The sequence below is a fragment of the Rhagoletis zephyria genome, unplaced genomic scaffold, assembly GCF_001687245.7.
Source record: "Rhagoletis zephyria isolate East Lansing unplaced genomic scaffold, Rhagoletis_zephyria_1.1 Rzeph_scaffold_00027, whole genome shotgun sequence".
In the NCBI taxonomy this organism is placed as follows: Eukaryota; Metazoa; Arthropoda; class Insecta; order Diptera; family Tephritidae; genus Rhagoletis; species Rhagoletis zephyria.
The window spans coordinates 78,927-102,807 of record NW_016157111.1 but is presented as its reverse complement, the minus strand read 5'-3'; the positions used below and the strand labels follow the sequence as shown (position 1 = coordinate 102,807).

The 23,881-nt window shown below is 34.0% G+C and overlaps 1 protein-coding gene across 8 annotated transcripts in view; it reads left to right on the top strand.

The window, feature by feature from the left end:
• The window catches only part of Mmp1 (Matrix metalloproteinase 1), a 404,544-nt gene that overhangs the window by 365,138 nt on the left and 15,525 nt on the right, over positions 1-23,881 (top strand). For 2 of the 8 annotated variants that reach the window (XR_001847613.1, XR_001847615.1), the window contains exon 7: positions 5,208-5,774. The exons of 3 other annotated variants lie outside the window; for them this stretch is intronic. Coding sequence is in view for 3 of the 5 variants with exons in the window: in XM_017616726.1 (XP_017472215.1) it covers positions 3,531-3,580 (50 nt within the window). In the remaining 2 variants the exon portion in view is untranslated. Of the gene's footprint in view, positions 1-3,530; positions 3,708-4,351; positions 5,077-5,207; positions 5,775-23,881 lie in introns of those variants that run through there. 3 more of the 8 variants (XM_017616739.1, XM_017616752.1, XM_017616726.1) reach the window with 2 other exon arrangements.

The window sequence follows — 23,881 nt, the reverse complement described above, 5'->3', positions numbered from 1 at the left end:
CTTTAAAAAAGGGAAACTTGTACAATTAGATAATATAATGTACTAGTAAATGTTTGATTTAAATTACGATACTTTTATCATTTTGAAAAAAATTTCCTTTATTTTACGTTGGTTAATACGGTCGCCGTAAGTATATCGAACTCTCCTCCGATTGGCCCAATGGATGTGATTTTCCAATATGCGTTCAAGCTTTTAAGGTATTTCGTCTGAAATAAGTACATGTATGTATATTGTATTTCTGTAGAACAATGATTCGTACCCATTTTGAAATTGCCACCAATTATACTGTAAAGCTTCTAGGACATTCACTATAGAACCGGATCATTGTTGCCGTCAGGGAGTGAATGAAACGAATTCTTCAAATTTATTTCGTTTTGCGAATAACCGTGCTTTGAAATGCTGCACAGTTGGAGAATTTCCAGAACTTCTTCACGGATATAACACTTTCCTCAGGTTATTTAAAGCGGCAAATGACCACCAAGCCATTATCTTAGCAGGTGAATGAGGCAGTGAAAATCGAATCCTGAATTGTTGGTGAAAATGTTGGACCAAAAAGTTTCAATAAAAAAATAAATATTTAGGGCGGAAGAAGTTCGCCGGGTCTACTAGTACATATATACTAGGGAAGTTTCGAATGTCATATTTTCCACATTCGCGAAAGCGAATACAAATTTGCGGAATGAGAATGCGAATGTAAGGAATAACATTTAAAAAAAGCTAGAATCAACTTAAGTCTTGGTTTTTATTACTTAAAAATTTTGTAAATTATTACAACATTTAACGAGGGCTTAACCTATACAGTGTTTTAATCTAGTAGTCAAAGTTCAAAAGGGACATATATATTTCAAAAAAGTAATTTCGCTGCCACAACATTAGAGTGGACTCTCTGCCCATGTACACATTCGCAAAATATTCGTATCATTTGATGCGAATGTGAATGTGTAAAATGATGCGAATCATTCGCATAACGTAGGCGAATGCAAATATTCGCAACATCCTTGATACATACATATGAGCACGAGGCGTTATTTTTACTTTTTAGCAGGGATGAAAAAGTAGGTACAATTGTACCTTTTTCCGACGTTTGATGACTTAAAGGTACATTAGGTACAGTCAGTAGATTTTAGGTACAATTATTATTATTGACCCATATTCGCTTTCTGATTACTGGAAATATATTTAAAATGCTTTCGAAGTTACTTACGGCAATTAGATTATTTTCTCTAGACTTGTTGCACCTATTAAAAGGAATCGGATAAATTAGCATGTCGGCCGCTGTGGTGTAGTGGTATGCAGTGCGCGCTTTCACTCCGCAGCACCAGGGTTCAAACCCTGGTCCAAGAAACATCGCAAAAAAATATAAAAAAGGTTTTTTCTTAACAGCGGTCGTCCCTCGGCAGGCAATGGCAAACCTCCGAGTGTATTTCTGCCATGAAAAACAGCTTCTCATAAAAAACAATCGCCGTTCGGAGTCGGCGTAAAACTGTAGGTCCCTCCGCTTTGTGTGACAACATCAAGGCGCGCGCCACAAATCGGAGGAAAAGCTCGGCCAAACACTAACATATGTGTAAGCGGCAATCTATTATTATTATTATAAATTAGCAGACTTTTCGTGTTGTTGCTGGATAAAGAAGTATACTTCGCAAAGTGTGTTTTTTGTCTTTTTCGCCAATATTTCTCAGTAGTCATAATTAGACAAAAACAACGTTTCTCCGATTCCCATTAAACTATAATCTATGGATATAGGCTCAGTTAAAAAAAAACCGAATCATATTTAAAGTACATCCATCCTTTGTATTCATGTTTTAAATAAAATTTATAATATATTTATGATATTAGGTACAATCTGAAATTTCAATTTTTCATCCCTGCTTTTTAGTATATCTTCGCGATAGAATCTTGTTCTTTATACAACCAACACGCTTTTTTCGAAAAATGTAAGAACTCGTGAGATTTGCTCATATGCCTACCAAGAATGATAGAATACAAGATTGCGGATTTCCGACGGTAATACAATTTCGCAATTAATAGTGAACAAAGCCGAATAGGAAAATAAGAGAAGGTCATATTAGTCTACTATCTTAATCATTTTCGATATTAAACGTGTTCTAATTGCTTTAAATTGTAAATATATGTGATTAGCTTAATATGGTGAAGGTAAAAAACGATAAACGCAAAGATAAGGACAAAGACTAAGATGAAGGTAAATGTAAATAAATACTTCATATAAGGACAAAGTTGAAGAACAGAATAAAGATAATGATACAACCAAAGGATGAGGATGAAGATAAAGAAAGCTCACTTACCTCAAAGCACCTCAGTCCAGCTCTACTGATCTCAATCCACCTCATTTCACCCTCAACTCATCTTATCGCACCTAAACTCACTTCTATTCACCTAACTTCAGCTCACTGATAACTGGTGTGAGAAAACTCATGGTCAATGTGATTCGTGCGACGATACTCAAAGGAAATTTCAAAGATGACGAAGTGGTAATACGAGAATTCCGATAATCCCAAGAGTTTGAACGAATTCAATTTCCGATTCGGCTTGCATTTGGCGTGACGATCAACAAATCACAACGCCAATCCTTGAGAGTTTTTGGCCTGAGTCTAGAAAATTAATGTTTCTCTCACCGTCACCTATACGTAGCGTGTTCACGTATGAGAAAACCATCCGCTTTGTTTGTTCTCGCACCTCGTATATCACAATAAAACAGTTCACTCTTTGATGCGAAAATGCCAATGGCAAAAATCAGCGATTTGTTTTGCACAAAAGCGTGAACGGTGCTAAATTTCCAATGGCAACAGCCCTTTACGACAATATATACTATGGCGCAACAAAATGAAAAAAGTAAAATTTTGTTTATTTGTAACCGACTTCAAAACGGGGGAAGGTTATCAAGTCGTCGAAATATTTTTTTTATGTATGTTACCGCATAACTTTGGACCACGTTAATCGATTTCTACTTTTTTTTTTTTCTTTTTTAAAGGAAAGGCGGTACCTCAAAGGTGGTCCCATTCTAATTTGGTTTAGATCCGATCATCGGATAATGGAAAATTAACCGTATTCTTAAATTTTTATATGAGAATTGAAGTCGGTTTAGTTTTTTCCTTATGGTGATTTCGTTTTTACCAAAAAATGTTGCCCTTGCAAAATTTTACACTCAACCCCGTAAAAGGGCATATTTTTGCCTCAATGTCTTTGTCCAGCTCACGCATTTAATAATATTATCGTTTTAAGCAACCGTCTGATTTTCAGCGCAACCATCTCCCCTGACAAAGCTTCAAAGGCAGAAAATGTACCTTACCTTACAAGAGTGTGAAATTTTAAGAGACGAACACAAAATTTTTTCACCGTTTGCCCTTGTTTTAGAATTGAACACGAAAAACGAAAGGGGCAATCAAAATGCGATATTTTTTGGTAGAAACGAAAACACGATTAAAAATTACTTATATTTTCTTCTGCCCTTTTCAATTGAATTCATTTTCAACTCAGTCAGCTGATTGGTATCGCTTCTTGTATTTCAGTCAGAGTTTCAGCTGTGCGTTTGTGCGAAACTAAAAGTGCAAAACGGTGACATATATTCTTTTGTAAAAAACTGTCGAATATTTCGCATTGCACAGTTTTGCCTTAAGGAGTGAACTCTAGTAATGTACTTCAATGAAGATAATCGACCCGAGTGCAATCCATCCAGATATTTTGATTTCTGTACATTTATTCATTGTGAGTATTCATTTTATCATAATAAAACAAACTGGATTTAAGTCAGCTAATAAATTAACAAAACTTTTATTGATTCTGAGGTGGCACAAGGTTCGCCAAGTCAGCTAGTGAACGGAGTAAAAGTTGTTATGCATGTTTTAAAGTAGTTAGAGTGTATAATTGGTATATGTTGCTATTACGTTTATGATGCATATACGAACAAAAGCACACTTCTTATACATATGTATACATATGCATACATACTATCGTCACCTAAAATGTAAAAAGACGTAACAAACATCGTCGCTGAAATGCAAAGTCGTAACTAATAAAAGATTCAAAATTCACTTTTTGATTGATATGACGGATGTCATCGAATTACAACTCTCCACATCGTTTCATGAGAAAAAAATTATTAGTCACGACTTTTTCCATTTCAGTGACGATGTTTATGTTCGTTACGTCATGTTGCATTTCAGGTGACGATGTGTACATACGTATGTACTTATGTAAGTATGGGCTTTTCATTTAGAACAAAGCAAGTGAATAACATAGATTACACATGGAATGCATGATGCTGCACTTATTTGATTTGCAATTTAAAATATCTTATATAGATTTTGTTTATTTAATTTATTTTTTTCAGACATTAAAAAACGTGGATGAGTTCATATTTGTCATATAAATATGTATATGTACATGAATACATACATAGTTAAATAACCCAGAACGGTTTAACACTTTGGTAAAGAAATCGAGACTTACTACCGCGTTTGAAGCATTAAAATCGAATGCCTGATTTTTTTCTTACATAGACACGTAGATATGTATGTAATACTTTGTGATGTATATGCACAAGTACATACATACATACGGACATACATTGGGGTGTGCACATGAATTCTATGGCTGTTGAGAATTAATTTAAATCTAGTCTACGATGTGCATACATGTGTTTTATGAGTACATTTTTATTTTTTTATTTTTCTGTAATACGGAAAGGATCTTCAGAACATTGTTACATACCTGACGCTAATACATACTTACCTGTTTATTTTTGTAGCTCGTAAAGAGTAGAACTCATTAAGATACATATAGCACATACATACAAATATTCGTTTTATCAGTTATAAATGTATTGGCAGTAGCTTAGCGAATTATTTGCTCTGTAGTTATCGTGTAGTAGTTAGTACTTTGTATTCGCTGAATGCTTGCAGCCACTGCCCATTATCCTTAGCATCTCTATATGATAATATAAATGTATGTTTGTAGTTACCTTAGATTCGTAGAATTGCATTAGTCGCTTCAATACCCTTGAATAGCAATCAAATCAATTATTTACTTATACAAGCATATACATATGTACATACAAATGTATTTATAAATTTTGATTCTTATAATTTTTATATTTCTTTCCATTCTTTCGTAAAACATATTTATATTTGGAATGAAACGAAATACATATGTATAATTGCGATAATTTGTATAATTTCGCTTAAAAGACGAAACCCCTGAAAGACGGAATATTCCTGGTTGGATGTGGAGCATAGCGAATTCGTTCTTTTAACAATATTTATTCAAAACATTAAGTGCGATCTTTTATGCACATTTAGATATGATAACAGAAGAGTTGATCTAAATTTATAATTCGAATAACATAACAGTAATAGGGCCTATAAAAACCGAAAGTAAGTTAATTGTGTGTACTTATGCGGAAAGGTAGCAGTTTAATTGTACATATGTACATATGTGCCGTGCAGCAAAAAATTATGCCGGTTAAGCCATAACTATTGCAAGTGGTCAGAGCATCCAGCTCGTCAGTTAGCCAGTGTCACCATGTCATCCACCTTTAACATTCATCAACACATAGTGCTTATTGTTTTCGTCCAAGCGCAGCAGTGGCAACAGCTCAATCCGCAGTGCTTCGTGTAAAGCTTCTGTTCTGAAGGGGGAAAACACCGATTGGCTTTGTGATGGCACCGTATCCGTGCAGTAACCAGGCTAACCTGTGCAACATAAGTACTCGTATTCCCAATAAACATCACAGCATCACACTAATGATAGAAAACGTACGTGAGAGTTTTTATTTGTAGGTTTTAAGCATATACATATGTATGTTGAATATGCATCTGTGTACTTTTGGCAAAACAGCATGAATTCACTTAGCATATTCGTTGCTTGAGTGCAGTTTTTCAGTGCACGGTTAAATCTCCCCGTGGTTTAAACTTAGGTCAAACGCTCGAGATAGCTGATTTCAACCAATAGTCAATGAAATTTCAGCCCGCTGTTAAATATAAACGCAGTTTACGTGATCTAAGTTTAAACTTACACTGAAAAACTGGCCCTAAGAGAAGTTTTGCCAAAAGCCACAACTATAATTTTATGTATGTATTTATATTAGTATGTCTCTGGTAAAAGGGTTGAAGTCATTTGTTCATCTTAATTACGTATTTCTTACCAACTAATTAAACAACCATAATACGAAATACGGCAAATTAAAGTTAAAGAAATTCTCCATAAACCGCACATACATCACTTTCCGATAGAACTTATAGTTTCTGAGAAATTACTTAATCATTCCACTTTTTTTATGAAAAATTGATCTTTAACACACTCTGAAAAAACATTCTTTGATGCTAGGAAAAGAGTAAATATATTATTCTAAGGATGCTTTCCAGACAACCGGTCAGGTACAAGCATGATTTTTAATTTCGACCAAACTCAAATACATTGTTTGTTGGTCCAAATAATGAGACACGTATTTTTTCTTTTGGCTCGGAAAAATTTTTCGGCCGAATTAAACGCGATTTTGTTTTTCAGGCAAAAATCGATTATTCGAATTGACAGTGAGAATGTTTTCATCACTTTCCACCATACAGTTTCGATTATAAAAATCGGAAAAAAGTGATTTTGTATTTCGAAACTGTATGGTGGAAAATGTGTTCTAATATCTATTTGATACACAAAAAATGATCACGGCTGTACTTTTTGCTGATATATTACTTACATATGTTCCATTTAGTTAAACAATATAAGAATATTGTAGTATGTACCACAAAAACGTATATTTTCTATAAAAAATCATAACTCAGAAAAAAAAATCTTCGCTATTAGAGATTTGGGTTGATTGTAGTTCAAAGTGTCTCTTTCCCGGTAAAAAAGTTTGAGAGAAAAAAAAAAACACTTTTTGAGAAATTAAATTTAAAAAAAAATTTGCACTTTTTGTTTATTGTTAAATAAAAAATTTTAAATAATGAAAATCAATAATTATATCATTCTATCTTGAAGTGACAAGAATTACTGACATTTGAGTAAAAACATTGTTGGAATCTATTAAATTTTGACAAAGTTATGGGCATTTTAAAAAAACATTCTCACTGTCAATTCGAATAATCGATTTTTGCCTGAAAAACAAAATCGCGTTTAATTCGGCCGAAAAATTTTTCCGAGCCAAAAGAAAAAATACGTGTCTCATTATTTGGACCAACAAACAATGTATTTGAGTTTGGTCGAAATTAAAAATCATGCTCGTACCTGACCGGTTGTCTGGAAATGGAAAGCATCTAAGGAAATATTACCTTGAAATGGCTCCAATAACATGGCTGCCTTAATATGAGTAAACGATTTGACTCAGCTTAAGGAAAACACAATTCCTTAGACTTTAGGGAAAAAAATTGACTTGCCATTTCATCCCCCGTGAAAGGAATAAGTATGTAATTTTGCTCGAGAAATGCAAGGGTCGAGTCCCAGAGCAGGAATTTATTTTTATTTTTTTTTTTTGTAATTTTATTTTCGGCCGCAGCGGCCGACTTACATACCCTACTCTAACTACCTCCAACCGGACTCGAACCTTCGATTTGTCTTAACAGCACTGACAAAATTCAAAATTATTTAAGGAAATTATAATTATATTGAAGAAATTATTACTTATATTGAGTAAATTTACTACCTCAAATTAATAACGCCCTATTTTTAGCATTAACCTAAATTAAGGAAAAACTTCTCAAATTGAGTAAATTTTTCGTAATATTAAGAAGAACTCTAAAATAAGGATACAGTTTTCTTGCTTTTTCTGAGTGCAGGTGAAAACTTTAAAAAATAACAGTTTCTGTGTAACTGGCTAACCAGAATGGTGCGGCTGTGGTATGTAGCAAGAGCTGTCAAAAGTTAAAATATCCTAAATTCTCTACAATATGCAGCTGTGATTGTCGTGTGGTATGCTGATGTAGCTGCTGTAGCTAGCGAAATAGCTTGTGGCTGTGGTACTACATTCTGGTTTTTGTTATTTGTGTTAAAGCCTGGTCTCTTAAAAAAAAATGGATAAATAAAAAAACACGACCGTTCGATATAATGCACTTTATTCGAGTGAACAAAAGAATCCAAGTGGAATGATACCTAAGTAAAGTAGGATAAGAGAATCTGGTTTGCCCGTTGCAACACAGGGTGATGTATAAATAACATACTCCGGCTCAAACCAAATCTTGATAACATTACATTGTTAACGATTACATTTCATGAAAATTTCAAATTTAATATTTTGCAAAAATTTCTGTGTTTCTCTTTTGTGAGAGATTTAGTCAATATGTCAGCGCCATTTTTCGCAGTGGGAATATACTGCATATCTATCTCCTTGTTGTTCTACTTTTCTCTCACATAGTAGTACTTAATACTACTATGTTTTGATGAATTTCACGCAAATGAGTGGAATAAATGAACTTAATTTAACACGTATTTATTAGTTTTTATACATTTGTGAGGTTTTAAGTGTACACTTTCCCGAAATTCTGTGTTTAATAGCAACATTCCGATGGTGAAAATCCGCACAACAATCTTGTGTAGTTAATATAAATAAGATGGAGGAAAACTGGTGCTGCCACTCTATTAATACAATTTGTATTTCAACTTTAAAAACACCCAAATAATGCACAAGAAATATACTTTTGTGAAAAGGGGATTTCTGTTCCTTTTCTTCGCACGCAGAAAGGAGAATTCTACGTAGTGAGGCTTATAATCGCTAAGCGCGGCCGAAGGCCGCCTACGCAGAAAGGTGTTCTCTGCAAAAGGTGTTCTGCCCCTTTTCTTTGGCAACACAGAAAGGAGAATTCTACGTTGTGAGGGTCCGAAGGCCGCCTACGCAAAAAGGAGTTGGATGCACAAAAACTTTTTAATAGAGTGGCAGCAGCAATTTAGTTCCATTTTATTTTTAATAGAGTGGCAACACTAGTTTTACTCCATGTTATTTTTATTAAGGGCCTGTGCCAATTAAATTTTGACAGTTGAAAAACCAAACAAACGCTCGTGCGAAAGCTTTATTTTTGTGTGTTGCTGAAATTCTTAAAATTTATATTTATTTTATAATTTGCAAGTAACGTACGCTTTTTTTATGCTGTTTCAGCTTTCATTTTCATGTTCACTCCTTATTACCGCCAAGCAATATTATGTGTATACATGGTTATAAGCTGTCAAAATTTTACCTAGCCCCATGAGCTAGGTAAAATTCTGACGTTCTTATTCACCACGAGAAATGTCAGATTTTTACTTTGATCCGTCAAAATTTTCTCTTTTCTATCATTTGGCACAGGCCCCAACTACGCAATATTGTTGTGCGGATTTTCACCATCAGAATATTGCTATTATATACAGAATTTCGCGAAAGTGTACACTTAAAACATCACAAATGTTTAAAAACTAATGAATATGTGTTCAGTGGAGTTAATTTACTCCATTTATTTGCGTCAAATTCATCAAAACATAGTGCGAAAAGTGCAAGTGTTTTTTGCGAATAAGTCTTTAATGAATTAAAAATGTGAATTTCCGGTCACGGATTATTGTTGATTGCATTAAAACGCGTCGATTGGTACCCCTCTTGAATTTTTTTTTCATAAATTTGGCCTACTTTCGCTAAAGTGCACTTTTACCCACAACTTTCCCTGTGCTTTATAGATTGTACAAAGATTACCGATTAAATAGAACCCCTTAAGTGGTGTGCGAAACAAACTGGCGAAGGTTTTCATTATATTTTATAAGGGATATTTTTATTTTTCATATTCTGCGTTTAAAAATTTAGCAACTCTGAAATTATTAACTCTGAAAAATTCAGAGTCGATTTAAAGGACAGTTTAAGAAATAAAGGACAAAAGGCGTCCTTTATTTTGAAAAAAATTATAAAGGACAGGGGGCTAAAATAAAGGACTGCCCTTTAAAATAAAGGACGGATGGTCACCGTACGTATAACTGACCGTCAGTTGGTGATGAATACCTTTCAACTTTAAAAAATTTCTAAAGTCTTTACTCAAATATTCTCGACCGTTATAGCTGCGAAACATTTTCACTCTAAGACCCGTTTGATTTTCTGAACGTACGACAAAGTCTTTAAACACGCTCAGCGCTTCCGATTTATTTTTCAAAAAATATATCCATATATATATCGTCTATGAAGGTTATAAAGTACCTCGAACAACTCTGAGATGAGACGCGCATCGGACCGCAAATATCCGAATGTACAAGATCTAAGCAACTTTTTGTAAAAATGTCACTATTAATTTTAACCGACGAAACTTCTATTTTACACTCTGCACACGTAATGCAGGATAAGGCTTTCGGTAAATTCACTTTCATACCGCGCACCATGTCTTTGTTGCTAAGGCTTGCTAAATCTCTATAGTTCAAATGGCCGAATCTGTGGTGCCATAATTGGCTTTTGTCCGTTTCAATCATCGAAAATGTGCGCTCCTGTATCTGTTCCATATGCACTGTAAATATTCCTGCAACTAAACTCGCTTTAGAATAACATTCACCACCATCGTCTGTCACGCGAGCCATGCTTTTACCGAAATTTACATAGTAGCCATTACTAATAATTTTGCTAACAGACAAACTATTAGAACAAGTCTGGCACAAAGAGTACTCCGCGGAGAGTAATGTGGTAATTAACGCCGTTCATATGAACCATATCAGCGGAATTTCATTCACTTTAAATGAATTGTAATAGCAGGTTTATGAGTTATACAGAAAGTAATTGGGAAAAATAAAGAGACATACATAGTTAGAAAAACGTGTGGGAAACACGAGAAGTTGTGTATTTTGAAAACATTGCAAAAATTTCCAATCATTGCTTGTTTTTTCAAATGTTTTGAGTTTATAGATTCTGAAAAGTATTTTGAGTGTTTGTATTCATTGATAATGCAAATAGTAAAATTTGCGATTGGCAAACGTTTGGGAGGTAGTCGTTAACAAAGAGGCAGTAAATAGTTCAATGGTTACTGACATCAAAACGAAAAAGAGAAATAGATTATGCGAAAAAGCATTAAATATGTGTAGTCAAATCTAATTTACTTAACAAACAGCCTAATTGTGCGACTTAGGGCGAGTTTTTCTGTGCACGGCTGTGGTTTCAACATGGTTTAAACACCCGAGCTGGCTGGTTTAAACTAAGATTAACTAATGAAATGTCAGCCATCTGATTAATTTAAACGCGAAAACGAATGAAAAGGCTGTTTGTGTAAAATATGTAGGTATATAATGGCGGGTAAATTGTATGGGAGATTTTTTCGACTATGCGCGTATTGCACATACATACATATGTGTAATTCTAAGCAACTTTGCCGAAGAAACCATGGCCCTAAAATCAATTTGGAATTTGCCAAATTGTGAAAATAGGTTTCTTTGCACTTTAATGAAGTATCGTAAAGAATTGCATAAATTTTGTACAAAAACATGCTATAGCGATTTTTGGGTATGAGGAATCCATTTCTGCCCTTCTCTTTTTCTTAAAACTTCCACCAAAGGCCACAACAGTAAAAATTTCCACATTTTCTCTGAGCCCATTTTCGCAATATGGCAAACCCTTAATTGATTTTAGACCGATGGTTTCTTCGGCAAAGATGCGTCGAATTATAAGTAGAACCCTCTTATGCTATACGCGCATAGTCAAAGAAAAATTGACCCGCCTTAATGTATATAAATCCTATGTGTATTGCATATCTATGTACCTTTGGGGTGCTGTTTTGGTGACTATTGTTTTTTTCACTCCTACCTCGAAATTTTATGGAAAACACATTAAAAAAAAACTCCCTGAAAATTTTAACCCTTAATATTAACATTAAGTACACGTCCAAGGCGTGCAAAGTTTTCCGATATAAAATACACGTAAATTTTGATTTTTATTTCAACACTACAGCTCAGAAGCATTTTAAGGTATAATCTTGGTCAATGATGGGTTTTCTTCAGAATTGAATGCTCTACAAAAGTGTCCATTGCGGCGTTATCCTTACTCCCACCTTAACTCCTTATTGTTAAAATTAAGGTTTCAAATTTTCAGGGAGATTTTTTTTAGGTGTTTTCCACAAAGTTTCGAGGTAGTCGCAAAAATAAGTACTTGCATTTTTCATTCGAAAGCATTTAATGTATAATAGATACATACATCGCGGTATTTCTGTTATATCTTTAGTATAAAACGGGATTTAGGTTGTATATAGACGGGATTTTATTAACCCGGTTACTGGCAACACTGATTCGTGCTTAGCTTCTCCCCAAACGCGCTCATCACCTGTGCTTTCGGTTTGATGTTGCACTCCGCTCTAATGTGACCACGCCGGCTACATGCATAGCATTGCACATTTCGCCTACGAACCGCATTCTTGTTGCTATTGTTACTGTCACTAGCATTACTCTGCTGCTCACTTCTTTTCAACTTCTTTTTACCCACGTTCACTGAAAACACTCGTTCCGCTCCACTACTGTCTGAACGATTTCCACGACGCTGCGGCTCTTCCAAAATTTTGACCTTCAGTTGACTCAATGTCGGTAAAGTATCGCGGCTTTCTATTGCTACTGTAAAGCTTTCCATGTCGTCAGGTAAAGTGCACAACAATAAAATGCATACGAGGTCTTCTGGTACGGCGATGTCTATTTCTTTCAGATTTTCCGCAATGCTGCAAAACTCATTTAATTAAGCTGCCATTTTTTCCCCGCATTTGATTTGAAATCTAAACAAACTTTTTAATACGCTGACTTTCCTTGATGGAGTTTTCGCGCGATAGACCTCATGCAGCTTTTTCCAAGCTTCAGACGCACATGTACAGTGCCTCACATGCAGTAGCTCCGGTGGCTTAATGCACAACGTTATCGTTGCTAAGGCCTTCTGGTCATTTACCTGCCACTTATTTTTCACCTCCAAGGTAGCGTTTTCTGGACAAGAAGTTGTAATTGTTTCCTAATAGTCCATGGTTATGAGCAAACTCTTCATTTGAAGACTCCAACTGTCATAATTTTCCTCGTAACTTTTCAATATTTAGCACGGAAGAGCCAGTCATTTTGATTCAAATTTTTTCTTTAATAATTTTTATTCAAACGACTCGATTTTATTATTTTTACAAACTTATACGACCTTTCGATATAATGCACTTTATTCGAGTGAGCAAAAGAATCCAAGTGGAAGGATACATAAGTAAAGTAGAATAAGAGAATTTGGTTTGCCCGTTACCATACACGGTGATTTATAACTAACAAAAGGAATAAGTGGTTAAAATAAAATGCGCCAGAAATTTTTGTATGAAACTAAGCAGGAAAGAGTGTACATGGCGTATGAGTAACATTCTTTCCTGCTTACTTCATTATTTATCCATCGATCTTTTTCATTAGTAGCTTGACTTTTTTGTAACTAAAGAGGCTTTAACACAAGTGTTAGTTTTTTGATCCTTCTCGTATTAAAGTTTGATTTTCTTTAATTTTTTCATCAAAAAAAAATATGGAATGATTAATTAATTTCTCAGAAACTGTTAGTAAGATCGGAAAGTTATGTATCTGCGATTTATGGGGAATTTCGTTTGCCGTATTTCGTATTACATATTACAATTAATTGATTTTAAGATAAGCGTGATTAAGTGGAACTACTTTTGTTTTAACCTGAATAATGGCAAATTGAAGATATCTCGAAAACTTATCCATAGAAAAAAAATAACTCCATTTTTGGAATCAGCGAGCGATTCTACTCGGGGAATGGATAGAGCCATCCGTAGCACAAAAACAAAACACTAATTTGTGATCCAGTGAACATTGTAACTCAAATGCTTTTAAGTATGAATAAAAATTGTTGGAGATGGTATGAGTTTGACAACTTTATCGCAATCATATCTATGGCAAAGTATATTCATAAATCAATGTCCGTTGTGCGTATGCGTACATCAGAGTGGCGGCGTTTCAGTGATTAAGGACCAGATTTGCAGTGCCAGTTTTAGCTTAGACCCTGTAAACTGCGTTCATTTGATTCGATCAAACCAGCTAGCTCGAGCGTTTAAATTAAGCTTAAACCGCAGGCAGATTTAACAGTGTCTCTTAAAACATTAAAAGTATGTTCTCTTGAATCCGTACGATTTGCAAAATAATGACCCATTTGTACAATTACTGCCATACAATAACACCTGGCGCCTCTTTATCGAATATTATCAAGAAATACATTACCAAAATTAACGGGAAAGTTTCATTTCTAGCTATGTACTTTACTAACCTCCATCAAATCCATATATATCAATTTCAAAGTCATGCATACAAAACGATTTTTCTGCATTTTTTCGTTAACTATCTCCGGAGAAAGATTCACGCATATGTACATCTGAAATGGGCGTGGACCTAAAAAAGCTCATGCTCACACGAGTATATTTTGTGCAGGCTCAGGTTATAGTGTTGAAATGAAACACATGTAATAAGTATTGTCGAATAACAAAGGCTCGTGTAATTAAATTGATTTAAATAAAGTTAATAAGGTACCTTTATTGTGTTCCATTAGTGTATGAATTGCATATTAGCGTCGGCCGAAAATCCGCCTTTTTTAGAATTTTGAGTGGAAATAGCAAAAATATGCTTCAGTATGCTCCAAAAATAATTTGTGTGAAAGATGGCAATTTTTGGTCAATATCTTAGGCTCGCCCAAGTCCATCAAAGTTCAAGTGCTAAAAAAAAATTATTTTAGCTTACTTCGATTCCCTACAATAAAGGTCCATATACCAAATTATGTAGGATTAATACTTTCAAAAATACCTGCAATTTAAGTAAAAAACGCATTAACTAATATATTTAATGATTTTTGATGGGCGAGCCTAAAATATTGACCAAAAATTGTCATCTTTCACACAGATTGTTTTCAGAGCATAATGAACCATATTTTTGCTAATACCAATCAAAATTGTAAAAAAAGCGGATTTTCGGCCCACGCTATTACATATGTATGTTTATTTAAAAACCAATTTTTTCTAAATTCATGGTCTCAAGGCTTTCTCTCGTTCGTGATCGAACTAGTTTGGAATTAGAGCGGCAAACCTATCGATGGAAACGATTATTATTATATTATTCTTAAAAACGTCGATATATTGTCGATAGCATCGTTACGTTGGTGCCCATTTTTAACCGACTCCAAGGCCGATATTCGTTTCACCATGAACCTAAGTCCGATAGAATACAAGGTTACGCTAATTGATGTGAAATTCGGGAGAGTAACGTGGATATGACGTCATCGCAGATTTGCCCGAGGAGAGAGCTGAGAGAGATCTATCAGTATGTGTATGTTTTGCAAGTGTATATGTATATGTATGTTACACAGGCAATACACAAAATCTCTTCTGACGTCATGTGTCTGTCAAAATTTTCAAGAGAGAGTTAGCGGTATCACAATCAGCGCCACCTTTTGTATTCGTTTCACCATGAATCGACTTCACAAAAAGGAGAAGGTTATAAATTGGTCGGAATATTTTTTTTATTTATGTTACCGTATTACTTTGGACCACGTTAACCGATTTCCATAACTCTTTTTTTAAAGGAAAGATGTTACTTCACAGGTGGTGAAGAAATTAACGATAATCTTACATTTTTATATGAGAATTGAATTCGGTTTTGTGTTTTTCTTAAAAATTACTTGTTGATATGAAGATTGTACAAAAAGATATGTTAACGTTTCTTTTTTAATCTATAAAAGCTATTTTTCTGGTCATTCATGCCTATTGCGGTATCCGACGGATGCCACCCGCACGGATCTAATCCGATTCGCACTTTCATAACAAGTGAGTGTGAAGGATTAGATTCATGCTATCAGGGGGCCGAAAGCAATCGAGAGTTGTGCAAAGTGAAACTCATCGATAGTACCGTCAATATTTTTGCAGCTCTTATAGGAAAAGATAAAAGAGGTATTCATATAACATGAGAAACTCCCGAAAACCTGAAAAATTATTATTTAAAACGTTCTTAGGATAGGGCAGGTTAATATGATTCTGTAAACATTGAAAGGACAGTTTCCAAGAGTGCTTAAAGCCTGATAGGAGCAAAAAAGGTCATGCAAATCAATTTGTTTCATGTTCCAGAAACTACGATAATGCCTCATGTATCCACTTAGGCAGTGGCCCATGAGAGTCCTTATAAGTAGTTACATTTCTTTTTCGAAAGTTTTGCAGTTTCTAGACCGCCTTTAAACATTGACCATTGACAAATGCTGGCTTTTAAACATTCCAGAATTTGAGGTTTATTCGCACAAATAAGATCATTTGAGGAGCCTAAGGCATATTAAACAGGTAGTTTCGGTAGAGCAGCTGATTTGATTCTTTCCAAATTATTTGGTCTCTAAACTATCAAATGTTGTTAATATTTTTGGCAAAAATTCTTAACTGGCAAAATGTATTCGCATGTGAATCTTTCTAAAATTTTTTTCGCCCACATACACGCACGCTCACGAAACCTCGTTTTTTAATCGCGCCCGCTTTTTATTGAACTTTTATTGATTAAAATTTTATTTATATAAATTGCGTTTTATATAAATAATATAACACATATATTGTTAAGAGCGTGTCAGACATGTCAATGCAATATATTTCGAAAATGTGTCAAATTGAAAAATTTCAAAACACAGTTGCATGAGCAGCTACACCTTGCAGGTAAAGTGTGTTTAAAAAAGATTTTTTATTTCCGAAAGGCGAATTGTAGGGAAAATTTATGAAAGCGTTTGAAAGTTTGACAGCACTTGCAGCAGAAATGAAATTTGCTGGTGCTGCTCGAACCAGTTCAAATATATTTTCGAAATCGATTTTCGTTCTTTTAATTGCAGCAACATCTTGCAACTTTTATATCTGAAACTGATTTCCGAAAAGCGACAGAAAAGTTTTTCTGGCTGTTCACACTGGAGAATAAAATTCCTCTTTTTAAATTTAACAGAGAATTGCATCGAAAAGTTGAAAATATTGCCACGTCTGACACACGCTTTTCAAATGTTTGCACACATTAATCAATGGCTTTGGGAAATTTACCCGTTACTATCTCTATAGTAATATTTGCTTTACAAAAAAAAACTTATATTCTCCCATATCCGTAAAGCCACGCAATTTTTTAAACTTTGCGCCTAATCATAGGCAACCCGACCAAGAATGAGATGATACGATACTCTCCCATTTTTCTTTCGAAAATCTAACTTAATCTGACTTGTCAGCCTAATAAAGTTGGAAAATGCACCGATTTAATGTCAATGGATTTCCAGCACACACATTAAAAAAACCTTGCTTAAAGATAGAACAATAGTTAAGAATAATAAAAAGATATTTTAAATTGGAGTTTTTAACCTTAAATAATAAAGAAGATACTTCAAAAATTGTTGCTCGTTTTGTCAAATAAAATAAACTCTCCAAAATTTGGTCAATAATTACATATTGGCATTTCGCTGCTGTGGCAATATTGCGAGATGTCATGAAAATGCATAATTTCGTAGCGCTCTCACGAGAAAAAGAGTTTCGTATTATATCATCCTTGGCCCGAAAACTTACAGATGCCCAACATTTTATGAATATTACAGGATTCCTAGAAGTAACAGATCCTCAGACAAATAATTTTGCCACTCAAACTTTAGTTCAAAATGAAACAGTAAATCTACGATTTTATTTTGGTGAAAAATACATACACATATGATTGACGGGAAAATGTAACTCACGCACGTTCACGCCACTAAAGATTTCAATTACGCACGATCACGGAGGTTTCGTCATAATCTTTTGAAGCCGCTCATGTTCACGAGCGAAAAAGCGTGACACGATGTATAAAATCACGTGACTGTGTCACTCACAATGCATACATATATACATATGCATACATAGTCCAAATTAGTTGCCTGCCCGATTATCTTAGTATCGTACGAGATATTAACTAAATGCGGATTCGTCGTTCTAGTTCAGAACCGAGCCAGAACAAATCCGAAAATTAATTTGAAAAAGGAGAAAAAGTTGATGAAATGCGGATTTTTGTCCGTTTACCGATTCCATTCTAGGATACTTTGACGATCCGTTTCTCCACTAAAGCGATAGAAATGTATGTACAGACATGTACCAAACCGCTTTCTTCTGCACTTCACAGATGCTTTTTCGTGGTTCGATACAAAAAAAATAAGGAAGCGACTGACGGCATCTGAACCCGGCTCTGAACCCAATTTAATACTTTTGTAATAGAATTTTGTGTCGAAGCCGGCTTTTGGTAGAACATAGTACGGCTGACTTCCATAACGTCAATTTCTTTGAATACGTACAAAGTATAATGTTCCATAACGCCGAACTACAAAATATTGGCAATGTATGCTCTTCCAAAATGCAACCGAAAACTATCGAAACGCATCGCTAGAGCAATCAGTGCATCAGAAACAATGTCGATGCTTCGTTTGTTATTGGTTACCATTGGTGTTTTAAAAATGGAAAATTCAGAAAATTTTTTCATTGCAATATTGAATATTTAAAATATGCAATATATGTATATGGTTGCAATGTGTCGCAACTCTGCATGTACAAACAGTTTGAATACCGCAGTATAACAGTTTCTAAACATTGTATTGATACGTTTTGAAAGTCAGCCTACTAGACTGACTATGGATACACACGAAAATAAAGTGGGCGCTCATTTTTTAGTATTACTCTATCTAAAGTTGGCTCTAACTGAGGACTATGATTATGCCCCATAATATCTGTAGTAGATTTGCATTTTTTATTTAGGCTTTTGTGCGAATCAAAACTTATAAAATTTTGCATGAACAACTAGTTAAAAAAAACGTCACTACGTCACTCTCTCGAAACTTTAACTGAGCTGTATAAAATAGGAAATCACTTAAATATTTTCGATTTATGCAGAAATTTTACTTTACTTTAAATTTTTTACTGAAACCCGTGGGTTAACTGCCATAAAAGCGGCCAGAATGTGAGTGAAAAATCGGGGTAGGTTTGGAGTCAAGAGGAAAAGATTTCAAAATTTTTCAAAACCCGATTTAAATCTACTATATTCTGAGTAAACTCCGAACACTGAGCGCAACCAGCAGAAGCAATCACTACCACATGCAAGCGGGAACTGTTCGTTTAAGTAGAGATTGTTGATGAACTTCAAAAATACATTTTGGGAAATATGCAACCCTGTGTTTGTACCAAACAAAAATCTAATGTTCAGCACAAAGTGTAAACAAACAAAGAATCAACAGTTTTGCCACTTGTTTGACATATTTAAATAAAGTTGATCTGAAACCCAAAAAAACTAAATGTGATTTAAATAACAAGCCGAAATTAAATCTAAGTCCCATTTAAATTTTAATCTTAAATTGGCTCTTAGTTTACCGGATGCCTTTACAAGTCCAGCTGGCGCGCTCTAATCGTAACGTTCTCGCTCTGTATACGTTACACCAGGGTAACTAACTTATGTTTGAGTCCTCCCTGATTTTGCGTGAAAACAGGTTCTGAGATTTGGACGAATTCGGACGGTCTGTGTTATCTACGTTCTTTGATTTAAAAATAAAAGAAAAAGCAGAAAGATATCAAAATTTCAATATAGTTGCCATTTGCAGTTTAGGAAGCCTTTTAAAGTTTCGGCTAAATTCAAGTTAAGAGAATATTTAAATACATTTTTAGCAAGTAAAGAAGTCTAAATTCGGGCTAAGCAAAACATTAAATACCCGGCGCACGTATTAAATAAATTTTTAGCACTTTTCTGAAAACTACCATTGCGTTTTTCCCAAATTTTTCCCCAATTTCGATAATTTGTTAAGTTTTTTCCCCCTATTTTCCCCTATATTATCTTCGATAATGTATTAATGAAATAACTCAACCGTGTTTGATAGAAAAAGATAAAGCAATTACCGAGAAAAACTCACAACTCATAAGTGGGCGATGCCACGCCCATTTTCTAAAAACCCATAATAATCTTATTGCTTTTTAAGTTGCATTCTTTTGCAACCGAGCTAAAAAAGAACACTCGGTAAAATGACGAAACACATGCAAAGCAACAACACAAACTCGGCTATATATCTGAATTCAGCGTGGGGTTGTTATGTGAAGCGTAGGGTTGTTATGTGATAAAACTGCTCTATTGTGAATTGTTGATGGGAAAGTGGTTAGCGAAATTTTTGTTTCCTTATATACATGATTTATGTTTTAAATAAGTATATATATTACACAAATACCTCGCATAATTACTCATTTCCATTGGTTTTTGTATCTAAATCCCATTAAACTAATGACATGTTTCTTGCCAGATACCAACAGGGTTGCTTAAGTAGCTAAAAAGAAATTTTTCCCGAGTTGAGCGTTATTTTTTCGCTAGTTTAGAAAAAATTTACCTATTGTTTAATTTCTGAAATTTCCCGTCATATGAAATGTGGGCATAATTTTAGTCCGATTGGAAACGTTTTCGACATTCTGCTCTTTTGTATGAATTACAATAATTATACTAAGTTTGGTAGAAATTGATAAAACGGTTACCGAGACACACATATGTGGTCATAAGTAGGCGATGTCACTCCCATTTTCCAAAAATGTGTAATACTATGTCTCCATTGTGAGATTTAATGAAGATTTACCCCTCTGGCGAGATTTGACGTTAAATCTTTTGAGATTTACCATATAAAATTAAATCTCGAAAGGCAGTAGATTTAAGTTAAATCTTCGTCAAATCTTCAATAATATTGATCAATAAGTACAATTTGTTGGATGTGGCAACCACAAATTCACATGCCATAAGTCAATTGACATTTGTGTTTTCAATATACAGTTGAGGTCATTGAAATCTAGCCTATCATAAAAACATGAATTTTCGTATTTTTAGGGATTTTTATATTTTTGTTAGTTTGGGAGGAAAATTAGTAATACATATTTACATAACTTTGGTTGTAATAAATTAAGAAAATATTATTTTAAAAACTAAAAATTTAGAAGAAATGTTTTATAGTAATATCATGCAGAGTCTTCTCCGCTTTCTATAAGTCATTTACGCGCTGCGACAAAAAATTTATAAATTTCGGTAATGGTTCTGCTTCGATAACATTGCACCGAACATCCTCTAGAACTCAGTTCATATTCATGATATGCCAAAGGCCCACGATTGGATTTTCGGTTCCCTCCTATGAATAAGAGAGTTCTACAAACATTTTTCTTTCCGCAAATGTTTTTTACCGTTTTGATAATTTTTCTTAAATTCGGGAAAATTATTCGGAATATGGTACCATTCTTTACACTTTCCAAACTATATATTATACATACATATTTACCACGAATAAGAAGCCAATAATATTCAGAATTCATATAATGAAATTCCGCTTGGTACCTTCCTTTTATCTGTCTGTACATCAATGTCCGCAACTGTATTTATAAAATCATACATAAGCAAACGTCAAATATTTAAAAATATGAACGTCAAACATATCTCGTTGTGGTAATGGAGACGGTTGTGATTTACCAACTGGATTTATTAAATCTTAATGGATAAATCTCTCAATGGAGACATAGTATTATAATGATATCTCTTGCTAAGAATTAATTCCACATTTTGAATAAATTAGGTTGTAGTTATGTACTAATTTATCACAGATTTCGTATTTCTGTAAATGACCGTTATATTGTATGCTGGTGGAACACATTAGTGTAACTTGGAGCGAACTCGTGGAACAAACCTTATCAGTCGCGTCAAATAACAATTGAACCCAGGAACTCTTGGAAATCTAACTAATTATAACAAGCACCCCTGCACACTCATCTCAAGCCAGTACATGTAATCTATGTGCTTTGATGAGATTTAACACTAAATCCTTTGAGGATTAGCATACAAAATTAAATCTCGAAAGGCGGTAGATTTAAATGAAATCTTCAATAATATTGATCAATAAATGCAATTCGCTGGGCGTGGCAACCTCAAGTTCACATTCATTACTAAAGTGATATTTGTATGTATTTTCGACATACAGTTGCGAGCAATGAAAGCAAATCAATTAAAAAATCATTAACTTTCTTATTCTTTCAGCGAATTTTTAATATTCTGTAGTTTTAAAAGTAAATAATTAATATTCTCATACCTTTGTGCTTCTTATAAAATTAGAGGTACTAGTTTAAAAAAGTATGCTTCTTATTCAAATCGCCCATTTACTATAAGACTGACTTCTATTACATCTTTCGCGATTTTAAATTTATAAATTCCACGGTTATGTTTCACAACTGCATTTATCTAACAGGTAAATCTCGCAATGGAGACATAGTATATTGTGCTTTCAAATCCTCAGTTTAAATCAAATTTCTTACAATCGTTCAAACAATTTTAACTTAAAATTTGTGACAAATGAAAACCCCGAAAACATTTGGTATTAATAATATTTAACACAGGTTCAGAAATGTTAAAATTAAGGGCAAAAAGACTACGATCAGTGTTTCCATTTGAACATTTTGAAACAGCCCTTTGGGACTCCAAAAATATTGACTTAATTTTTAATATTCAATTTAAAAATTCCTGCTGTTTATGTGGAAATACACATTTTCAACTGAAAGGGTAATTGTAGCAAACACACACTTTTACTAAATTTGTCAAAAGTTTAACATTTTCTGTCAGATTTGGCCGTTCTTATGTTTCGTTATAAAATTGTCCTTCATCCTAACATTTTTAATTGTTGTCTTCTACAAAGTTTATCAGCTGAAAGGAATGAATAAAAATTAACAATTTTGGAAAGAGTTTGAAAATTTCCATTTCCTTCAAAATTGGCTACTTTTACTAAATTTGTCAAAAGTTTAACATTTTCTGTCAGATTTGGCCGTTCTTATGTTTCGTTATAAAATTGTCCTTCATCCTAACATTTTTAATTGTTGTCTTCTACAAAGTTTATCAGCTGAAAGGAATGAATAAAAATTAACAATTTTGGAAAGAGTTTGAAAATTTCCATTTCCTTCAAAATTGGCTACTTTTACTAAATTTGTCAAAAGTTTAACATTTTCTGTCAGATTTGGCCGTTCTTATGTTTCGTTATAAAATTGTCCTTCATCCTAACATTTTTAATTGTTGTCTTCTACAAAGTTTATCAGCTGAAAGGAATGAATAAAAATTAACAATTTTGGAAAGAGTTTGAAAATTTCCATTTCCTTCAAAATTAAACGCCTGAAACTCAAAAGGTACTTTACAAAAATGGGTAGGTTCAGAAGGCGCAGCAGTTGAGCGCAACCGTTGCTAAAAAAAAATCAGTGATCGTTGCGCGTCTTCTGAACGGCTTGATGCATTAGCTGTCAAATTCAACTCTCAACAACATGTTCTCTCAGATGACCAGAAAAATATTACGATCATCTAACACGCAACTGTTCAGTTGATCAGAAGTACAAAACAACGCGTTCAGAAGGTGCAATGGCAAGAGTTACTGAGCTGTTGCGCCTTCTAAACGTGCCCAATATCAACGCAATGAGGCTTAGTATATCTCTCGAAAGGTATCCAAAGAAGATAAGTTGTATTCGCTTTTCTGGAGTTTTTTGCAATAACAGGTTTTCGTGTTTACCGACCCTTACACTGAGGGGGAAAAAATATCAAAATAAAATAGAAACGTAATTGATCTTACTGATTGAAAATGACCGCATTCATACTGAAAAAGCATCCGCGAAGTGAATAATCAAGACAAAAAACTAAAAAAAAAAAACAAGTAAGAAAGTCTAAGTTCGGGCGGAGCCGAACATTAAATACCCGGCGCAAGTATTAAATATATGTTTTTTCACCTTTCCGAAACCTTCCACTAGATGGTAAGCCGGGGTGTATCAATTTTGAGTAAATTAGCGTCCTTCAATTTCGAAATATTGAAGTTTCAAGCATTTCTGAAATTTACCGTTATATGAGAAGCGGCCGTTATTTTAGTCCGATTTCAATAATTTTCAACGTTTTGCTT